Source organism: Mastomys coucha, chromosome X (assembly GCF_008632895.1).
Source record: "Mastomys coucha isolate ucsf_1 chromosome X, UCSF_Mcou_1, whole genome shotgun sequence".
Lineage (NCBI taxonomy): Eukaryota > Metazoa > Chordata > Mammalia > Rodentia > Muridae > Mastomys > Mastomys coucha.
Genome location: NC_045030.1, coordinates 143,459,113 through 143,469,862, shown reverse-complemented (window position 1 = coordinate 143,469,862; position 10,750 = coordinate 143,459,113). Strand labels below are relative to the sequence as shown.

Below are 10,750 nucleotides of genomic sequence, written 5' to 3'. Positions count from 1 at the left end.
TCGAACTCAGAAATCCACCTGCCTCCGCCTCCCAAGTGCTGGGATTAAAGGCGTGCGCCACCACCGCCTGGCAAGGAGTCGTGAAATGATTATTATTTATGCATATATGTGTGTACCTGAATATCTGTGCACCATGTATATGCATTTCCCCTAGGAGTAGTCAGAAGAGGGTATTGGCTCTCTTAGAACTGGAGTTAAAGCAGTTGTAGGGCATTTGGTGTGGGTTACTGGGCACTGAAACTGGCCTCTGGGAAAGCAGCCAGTACAACCACCAAGCCGTCTCTCTAGCCTTGAACTCTTTTTTTTTTTTCTTGTGTTTTGCTTTTATAAGACAAGGTTTCATTGTGTAGGCTTGGTTGTCCTGGAACTAGCTCTATAGGCCAGCGTGGCCTTAAATTCACAGAAATCTCCTCGCCTCTGCTTCCTGAGTGCTTGGATTAAAGGCATGCACCACCACCACCACCTAGCTTGCCCTAGCCTCTTAATGTCTATTTTCCTTCCTCATAATTTTCAAATGTGTGGTAATGTAGCCCAGTTAGACCCTGTCCTATAGTCTCAGTAGAAATGTTGGGCCCCACATATTCCCCATAAGCAAGCTCCTTGAACATGCACATGAACATGAGGAAGTCATGTGACAGTTGTGCAAATTGTTCTCTTCATCAGATTGGGTGGAAGGACTGAGAGTTGCCCGGGGTAGGATGGTGAAAGCAAGAAGGAGATTCTGCTACTGTCAAGGAGAGAGAGATGAAGAGAAAAAGCTTGATGGTGCTAGCCTCTAAGTGAGACAGGTACCTGTGGGGCAGACTTACGCATTAATGTTCCTTCAAGGTGTTTTCATTTACTTTCAGCTAGAACTTTTTTTATTTTTTGGTTTTTCGAGACAGCGTTTTTCTGTGTAGCCCTGGCTGTCCTGGAGCTCACTCTGTAGACCAGGCTGGCCTTGAACTCAGAAATCCGCCTGCCTCTGCCTCCCAAGTGCTGGGATTAAAGGCATGCGCCACCAGCGCCTGGCTCAGGTAGAACTTAATGGTATAAACTGAACATGCCTAGGGAGCAGCATTCCTGCTCATCACTTTAATGTCTTTAGATGTGTGCTCTAATGACCTTAACTGAACATACTTAGGAATGAGCCCATCCCTATATGAATATTTATAGGGTGCTTGAATAAAATTCCCATGCTCTCTCTGTTCCAGGAGGGCATTGCTTTGAAAATAGCCCTGTGCTCTCCTCCCAAGTTGTAGGTAATAAATCTTTCTTCAGTCTTGTTTTGGCTTTGCTTATTTTAGCCATTGTGAACCCTTTTGTATTCATTAACAGTGGGAGTTGTGGCTTCACCAGTCACTATTATTCTATTATTTCCACTTTAAAGGCGTTATTGGTTTTACAAGGAAGACCAGCATAAATTATTTAAGTCCTTTTATAAGTTCTGTTATAAGTCCATTGACAACCTGACTTCATTGTCATCATGAAGAGCCCTAACTGCTCCCTTGAGTCTATCCAACGGATTGTAGGAGTTTACAAAGCCATTTTTTCTCATAGTGTCACTTCATCATTAATCCCTTACGTTAAAATGGCATTTTATATATTTTTGGTATATTATTTTGAGACAATGTCTAGCTATTCAGTCAAGTTGGCTTAGAAGTCTCATTATCCTGATAGTGTCTCTTGTGCTGTAATTTCGAGCTTGCACCATCATATTTAGCCTAACAGGTGATATCTATTGTAGTTATTTTGTAATACACAGGCAAGATAGAAGGGAAAAGAATAACCATGACCCAGCTACTCAAACAAATCCCTTGTAATAGGTTCCATACTTCCAACATGTTTTGTATATCATTTTTTTTTTTTTTTTGGTATCTGAGGTAATATAGCGTATAATGCCCCATGCTGAATTCTGAAGTTGTTTTGTTTATTATTAGGTAATTAGTGTATTTGGTTTAAACCCAGAATCCAGTACTTCAGCATATATTATCCTTTATAAAATACTTAAAACGTCCTCTATTGTTTCTGAAATAGAAAAAAATACAATGCAACTGATGCAGGAGCAACTTGAAGTAGTAAAAATTGATGCTATAAAGGATTTTCTAGTGAGCTTGCTTAGGAAGTATTAAATGCCACATAGGAGAATTTAGCTAAATGAGTTCTGCCTTCCAATAAAACTGGAATATAACTAGTGTATTAACATGACTTGTTGGAAACTGAGAAAGAGGATTCTGTGCCACTATTGAAGTTTCAGGTTGCTGGGAAAGTGTCTGCTAATATTCACTCACCAAGATTGACTTCTAAGTAGGCTCCATTCCTATAACAAAAGGGACAACCCTGACTTAGAACCAGCTATTAAAAAGGACATACCTCTAAGAGGGCAGCACAGGGTTACAACTACCATTAGGTCCTGGCCTGCCATTATGTCCCCTCGAGGGCAGCACAGGGTTACAACTACCATTAGGTCCTGGCCTGCCATTATGTCCCCTCTGCTCTCATCAGGAAAAGTACAATTCTGCAAGGTGGGTGAGATGAACCCAGCTAACAACTATTCAAAACAAACAAACAAACAAGCAAAAACCAATTTTTGGTCAGATCCTCTGAGCATTAGCCAGAGGACAAGTGCCATAAAGAGCTTTTTTTTTTTTTCATTAATCTCTTAATTATGAAGTATGCAGAGTAATTTCCCACTGGGAAGACATTATTTCTATTACTCTAGAATAAATACTGTTAATAAATCTTTATCCACATGTGAGATGATAATTCTCATATTAAGTTCTACATGTCAATGTTTCTGGGAGTTGCTGGGTTACAACAGCCTGGTTCTGGCAGTCCTAAGATAGGCTCGCCATCCATCTATCATCAATAAGCCAATTCGAGAGACAGGTAACAATGAAGATTTCAGTGTGGCCACATTGAAAAGAGGACCAAATAAAGAGTTCTAGCCATCCCTATTTTGGAGGTCCTGACATCTGGTTTAGGATTCAGTAGAGGGCAAGACTTTTCTATGACTAAACAGTCCCGGTCAAGATGTGATCCTACTCTTCATTGACACATCCCTATCAGGTCTGCAAAGGTCAGCCATATAAACTGTCAGCAGCATACATGATCTCTTTCCAGGAGGCAAGCTCTGTCTCTGGCTGGCACCTGGACTTAGCCTTTCCTTTCCCAGAGTGTAAATTCCTATTTCTTAGGGTCCATTGTCCCAATAGCAGGGAAGGGTACACATGTTTTTTTTTTTTAAAGAATATCTTGGCTCTTGCTGAGACTGTTTAAGATACATTTTGCAAAATTCCTTTGAGAACATTCATCAAGAGTCTGTATTACTGTACCCTGAGATTATTGCTCCCCTTTTAAATGTTACAAAATTGAGACTTGGCTATAAATTACATCAAAGGTTTACATTTTCATATATTTAAGACCTACACATCTGTTTTCACATGCTTTTTTGTATAAAAGGTGAACATAGAAGATATATAAGATACTGGCCGAGCAGTAGGAATCCCAGCACTTGGGAGGCAGAGGCAGGCAGATTTCTGAGTTCGAGGCCCGCCTGGACTACAGAGTGAGTTCTAGGACAGCCAGGGCTACACAGAGAAAACCCTGTCTCAAAAAACCAAAAGAAAAACAAAAGAAAAGATATATAAGATACTGTTAAAATGAGTATTTTGTGATCAGGACTATAAATTCAGTGTTAGAGCATTTGCTTAGCACTGCAGAGCTCTGGGGACAGTCTCCAGCTCAGCAAAAAGTAATGACAAAAAGGGTAAATATTCCTCATAAGTAAATATTTAAAAGGTGGTGGAAACAGCTCTCAGAAACAAAAACACATGTTTTGGAACCTGGGGTGGTTCCCAATATAATCACCAACTCCATTCCCTGCCATAGCTAAACTACTGTAGTCTAGCCTCTTTATTATCTTTGTGCGTATCAGTTAAAGAGGCAGTTTACATTTGAGTGACAGTTGGGCTTGGTGGGACACACCTGTAATCCTGAATTTAGGAGGTTCAACAGTGAACCTCAAGGAATTGGAATTTTCCCAGGAATCTCATTCTGGGGGAATCTAAAATACTGAAGCTCTGTGCTAGCCAGAGGGAGAACCTGTCTCTTGAACAGAGTTCCCACATTCTGATGACTTGTCAGACTACCTTGTAAGAGCCTAAACTACGATGGCTGGGACAACAGAGTAACCAGGACAGCTTAGTTATGCATACTTTTTGCCCTCTATTTAAACCTAAATGTCACTTCTGTGCACTGGAAGATGGGCTTGGGAGCAGATCACTGGAGTTCTGTGTTCCTTTGCTCTCTGTGGCTGCTGTAACCCTAACCCAATCTTTCCACTTTTTACTGTTACTTTGTTTAATTAGCTTATTGAGGATAGGTGGTCTGCCAGGGTCTGTGCTACTTTATGAAGTAAAGGTTTCCCCATATACCTTAAATCAGAAAAGGGTGCTGTAACAAAATAGCATAGCCTACATTGACATTAGGAACTTCATACTGGATAAAGCATGATGAGCTTACTATTTGAAAAGTTAGCTTTTTTTTTTTTTTAAAAAAAAAAGAACCTCACCTCAAAGAAATGGAAAGACTCAAATATCTATGTAGTTTAGTAGTTTTCAGTCCTGTTATAGTCTATGTACCTTCATACTATCTAAGGTAGGACACAATATGGCATTAAAACAACCTTTTAAGAGTAAATTTTTTTCTTTAGATACTCTCTTAATTGGAAAGCATATTAGTGCTGTAGCCCTAAGCTTAGAGGTTACTTTTGGATGACTGGTATTCTTCAGGATGGTAGAGTTTACTCATTCTTGTAATAGCCAAATTCTCAAATTATTTTTCTGCCTGTCTAGGATAGTGTATAGAAAGAAAAGCATAGGGATCATGTAGACCAATGGATTTTAAAATCTTAGTGAAAGAAACTCGTGGTGGGGGAGTGCGGTGCATGGAGGGAGTAAGTAGTAGAAGCAGGGCCTTTCTTATCACCTCCTTGTCTCAAAATTAGGGGACTGTACTTCAGTGGAGCTAAGATATAAGGGAAGTTCTCTTAGACCCTGGCCCAAGCCCAGCCTTGGACCCCAGGAGACCCCAGGAAAAGTAAAGAACTGTGTGTGTGTCTGTCTTTTTTTAATGGCAAACCTAACTGTCATTAAAAAGGTGAAGTACAGTTCCATTATAAAATGGAACCTGTTTTCTTACGAAATATGATTTTTCCACTTATGTTAGGATAGAGCTAAAATAATTCAGAAGGCGAGGAGCTTGTCTCTGGGAGCTCAGATACAGGGAGGGGGCCAATCCATTATTGGACCTATAGCCATGCTCTTCCCTGCTGCTCAGGTGTGACGGCAGGTGGGGAAAGCCCTAAAGGACGAGAGGTTCCAGTGGCAGCTTGCTTGGCATCCTGCGCACTGCTGGGGGCAGTTCAATTCAGATAAGTGAGGGCCGAGAGGATAGTGAGTGCGTCAGAAGTGGGTTCGAGGCTGGGGTGAGTGGGAGGAGCATGTCCCTGTCTGCGTCTTCAGCGTGAGACGCAGGAGGCTGTCGGGAACAGGTTCTGGACATCACCAACCGCGTCTCTTAGGCAACAGGCAACTACAGCATTGGAAGGAAAGTGCAGAAGACTCGAGCCAGACTGGCAACAACCTCCCCAGCATATGCGTGCAGACTCTGAACCAGCCAATCCTTCCCTAAGAAGAGTTCATCATTCCAATGTGGTAGGGACTTCCTGTTGCTGTTGCCATGGTTCCGCGGGCGGGACTTAAAAGAGGCTTCCTTTGTTTGAATGGTTCTCCAGTCCCCTTGCTCAGGTTTGAGTGCGTTGTGTGTTGTTCATCCCACCTGTCTTTCCCAGCCTTCATCTTATGGGCTGTGGGCAGAAAAGCAGCGGAAAAGATGGATGATCCTCTGAAGATGGACGATCCTCCGATGTGGGTGCCTGTCTGTTTTTTTTTTTTTTTTAAAGTCTTAGATGGCAGTATTGTGCCATACAGACCATTCTCTTCTGCCCTATGTGTTTGAAAAAATACTGTGAGTCTTTTTAACTAAAGAGGCTTCCCCCCCTTTCCTTTTCCCCTTCTCTTCTTACCCTTTCTCCTCCCCTCCCCTTCCTTTTCCCCAGTAGGATTTCTGCCTGTCTGGAACTGGCAATTGAGTTAATAAATTCTGTAGTTTACCTTGTTGATATTCACAGCCTTAGAACAAATCCCTTTATTTTTTAAGTTGGCTTTACTGTTGTGAGGCAGCCTAGACACTACAGCTACTTGTATTTTAGCTTCTCTGAAAAGGCTTATTATTCTACCCCCTGCTTTCCCTGGGGTTTGTCGACCTTTATCAATGTGTTCTTTCAGTATAGACTTTGTTTCACTTCCGTCTGGATATTTTCTGTAAAGTCTTAATGAAAACAGTTTTTTCCTACAGTCCCAAAACCCAGTGGTCACCATTAATTGCATTTTTATGGTGATTGCTTCGGAGGTTTTTTCTAATCCATACGGGTCTTTTAAACATACTGTGATGCATATTTATACCTTTGCTTTAGCATCTTAAAAACTTATGTAGAAAATAAGACAAAATTCCATTGACATGTGTAATTGCTGAGTCACATTGTCACCTGAACATTTTCTTCAGTGTGACAAAATTTTTTAATAACTGATATGAAAAATACAAACAACCCACAGCCCCCATCTCAATATCAAATATTATAAAAGTATTGTTGCTAAGGACAAGATATGTACTAGCTTTTTTTTTTATACCCACCATCAATTTTTGAGCACATAAAGTGGCTAGCAGTGTGTTCTGATAGATAGGTTGTGTATATGAATTAGTATTTGATTTTGGCAGAGCAATTTTGTTTACAAATACAGTGTGACATTTTATAATACCCTGTAGTGCTTAAACAGTTTTCTACATGCCTTTTCTTTCCATTTAAACTATGTAATAAGTATCTTACTGGAATTTCAAACTACCTTTGTTTCCAGGTTTACATTCCTTCCCAGAGTGTCTTTGTTCTTGTATTTAGCACAAAAATGTGTTCTACAAAAGAGTGTATGATGTAGAATGTGATTCTACATTTGTTTGCCACTGTTGCCACAAATATGAAGGGTGATGCTTTTAGTATGTGCTTCAGTATCGGTAGCCTGCATAAATAGTGCAACAGGTTCTTAGTTTGAGTCCTCACTACTAGATATCACCTTATTGCTATATCTACTATTTGCCTTGACATGCATAGTAGGGAGAGATTTTTTTCAACTAGTATTTTGTTTATTTATTATTTATTTACTTGAGTCTGGGTATGATAAAATCTCCTTAAATGTAACCTCTTGAGGTTCTCATTCCTGCCTTCCAGCAGGAAAAACACTATGTAATTTTGAGTGAACTGAGTCAAGGGGGAAAATCTTAATACATTCTTCAAAGATACTTCTATAGATTACAAAGAATATTTTCATACATTCTTATATTTCTAGAATCAGATTTATTGGCCTCACAGGTCCAAACTTTTTATGTTAAATTTGCTTTTGACAATATTATACATAAGTTAAAACTTTTTATTTTATGAGTACATTTTGCATGAAAGGTAATTCCCATTCTGTGTAAACTTTGGTTTTTTGTGCACTCACCATCATGTGTAAATTTTAAAAAATTGATTTAATGTTTCAGATGTAGAAATTAACCTCACAGTGACACATATACTATATATGTTTTCCTTTTAAATTATGGTTGTGGTTTCTAGATCAAAAATTATTATTAATACCCTACCCCCTACTTCTCTGCTGGGGGTGGAACTTGGAGCTTGAAGTACTCCGGTATACACAGTGCCACTGAAGTACTGCTGCCTCCCTCCTAGCATTGAAGCCTATGCTCCACTGTTTTATTCTTCTGTGCAGAGCTGACAGTCCCATCTAGTCCTCCTTCCCCTGCCACTCTGTTTTAGCTTCCTCCTTTAATTCTTCCACTATTCCAAGGTAGTTCACATTAAAATGCTTTGAAAACCCCAAATAAAAATTCAAAGTAACTACACATTTGAATAGTCCCCTAACTCCTTGTTAAACTCACTACCCTCTAGGACTCCAATATATGTCTGTTCCCCATACCCCTTGTGGTAATTTAGCACAATTACATGCTTTTTATACTCTCACTAGAAGGACTGGGTCCCACACATTCTGATTCATCAAAGCTGTTCATACATGCACATAAATTTAACCTTCACCCATGAGGGCAAAACTGGTAGTTGTGGAAGCAGTTATCTTCTTCCTTCTGGAGCTGAGGAGGTGGGTAAGAAGTGATGAATACACGGTGTGTCAGGGAGTGGTAGCTCCACTAACCATAACTTCTACCATTTCCACCTTAAAAGGAATGTCAGCACTGAGAGAAGACCCACAAGAACTCTACTTACTTTCTCTGTCATCTGGCAGTTTTACTTCATTGTCCCCATGGAGAAAGCTGACTGCTTCTTTGATCCTGTCCAGTAGGTCTGGGAGTTTACAGAACCTGATGAAGAAATGTTTTTCACATATTCACTATTAATTTGTCATTAATTCCATGTGATGAAATGGCAGTTTCTTTTGTTTGGTTGTTTTGTTGGTTATTTTTGAAATAGGGTATGCTTGTGGGGTTCAGTCTGTTTCTAGTCTGCTGCTTCAGCCTCCCATGTTCTGGAATCAGATAAGTGTGTCACTACCCTGACTTTCTAATTCATTTCTGTTGTAGTCCCTTTGGAATATATGGAAGAGAATAAATGAAAAAGTATAATCCTTTCTTAATGTGTTTTGCATATCATATTCATTTTTCCATAATTGTGGTAATATGCTGTTCAATATTAGATTATGAACTAGTTTTTTCCTATTAGGTAATTAGCATATTTTCTTTCCTTTTTCTTTTTTGAGACAGGGTTTCTCTGTGTAGCCTTGACTATCCTGGAACTCATTCTGTAGACTCAGAACTCAGAGCTTTGAACTCAGAGTTCTGCCTACCTCTGCCTCCTGAGTGATGGGATTAAATGCATATGCTACCCCAGCCTACCATCTATATTTTTTTAAAATTCAAATTTCCCAAGTCTATCATATCTATCTCCTATAACATGATTAACAGTTCTATCATTGTTTCTGACAAAGAGAAAATAATGCTATGACAAACATTGTTAGGACATCATTGCCCTCATTTTAAACAATGTGCCTTCTGTGACTTTCTGCCACGTGGACAGATACTGCAAAATTCCTTTGAGCAAAAGCCTTGCCAGTATCTGCACCATTGTGTACTGAGATTACTGTTAACCTTCAAAATGTTACTATGTTGAAATGTGAATTTGTTGTCTTTGTTTTAAAAAATGTTTTTTTAAGTTATTTATGACTCGGTGCCTTTTCATACATTTAAGCCCTGTACATTATTATATACTTTGTGAAAATGAATTTTTAAGATTTCATGTGTGATATTAATTTTAAAAGGAATACATTCAGCTGGAAGTGGCTTTGTTCTTGCACAGTGCAATTAAATCTGTGGGCTGGATATCCATTTATGCCAAAAAGGGGCAGGGGACAACAACAAACAATGAATAAATGAACAGTAAAACAACCCAAACATTTCTCCAGGACCGTTCTGTCAGCCAGATATTTCTGTGTGCAAATTTTTAATCTGAGAAAGATCTAAGATCATGGTTGCATGCTTGACTCCCTGCCCTATATAAACCGCCACCATGGTTCAGCTCTATTGTTGGCCCATCTCAAGGTTCTCCTTGATGTCTCTCAGTTGAAGAAACAGGTTAATATGAATCTCCTCCTCCCCCATTTCATGTCACAGTTCCTTGAGCTGGATATTTCTGAACTGTCTTACCACACTAAGATCGCAGGGAATAGAACACATAGGTCCCCTTCTTGGGACCTTGTGGTCATGTTATAACACAGGTCCCACTCCTGACCATGTGTTCTGGTGTTTTATTACATCAGGAAGCTTGCAAGCTTTGATTCTTAGAAGCATATATACTCAGTCTTAGCCACGTAAGACCACCAGCTGTAGAAGCACACCGTTAGGGAGAGCAAAATTTTCCCTCATCTTCAAAATGGCAAACAAAGAATTCTACTACAACATTCTATAATCTATAATGCCAGATAATTAAATTTAGGAAAAGGCATCTTGTGCTGTTTGGAAAGATAAGATATAAACAATCACATGAAAGAACAGGACCCAACTCTGTAGAGATTTGGTTTTCAGTGAAAAATGCAGATATGATGTAGGGAATCTAAGAAAGTTGCAATGATACACTACCTTGAAAAAAGATGATATTTTTCATATCTCTTGGTTAAATTTATGCCTGGTTAGCAGCTTAGCAGTATTACAGACTAAGTTAGCATAGTGGTTACTTCTGGTGTACATAGAGGCACTCCTAGGGATGGTTAAGCTTACTCACTCACTCTTTCTTTCTTTCTTTCTCTCTTTTTCTTTCTTCCATTATCTTTTCTTGTTTGGGACACTGGGAGGAAAGCTTAGAGAGATTGTGATACCAGTAGATTTCAAACAGTTTAAATGGAAGAATCTTTCTTGGGGAAGGAATGTTCGGTAGGTTGAGAAGGCACCTTAGATGAAAGGGGTTCTTCTCTTACACTCTCCTACCTAGTTGGTGCTACCCTCTGGTTCTTAAAGCTGAAGAAACAGCCAGAAAAGAAAAGGAACTTTGTTTATTGGGTTATTTGTTTTTTAGAAGAATAGGAGAGGCTGACATAGCTTGGACTGGAAGGGGTGGTCTCTTGAGCCTGTGTCAAAGTCTACCCTTCTTGGGGCC

At 39.5% G+C, this 10,750-nt stretch overlaps 1 protein-coding gene across 4 annotated transcripts in view; it reads left to right on the top strand.

Moving 5' to 3' along the window:
- Fam104b (family with sequence similarity 104 member B) overlaps positions 1-10,750 on the top strand; it is a 153,847-nt gene that overhangs the window by 11,985 nt on the left and 131,112 nt on the right. The window contains exon 1 of one of the 4 annotated variants that reach the window (XM_031368983.1): positions 5,473-5,696. The exons of 1 other annotated variant lie outside the window; for it this stretch is intronic. In XM_031368983.1, the coding sequence (XP_031224843.1) occupies positions 5,692-5,696 (5 nt within the window). In that variant the 5' untranslated portion in view covers positions 5,473-5,691. 2 more of the 4 variants (XM_031368977.1, XM_031368979.1) reach the window with 2 other exon arrangements.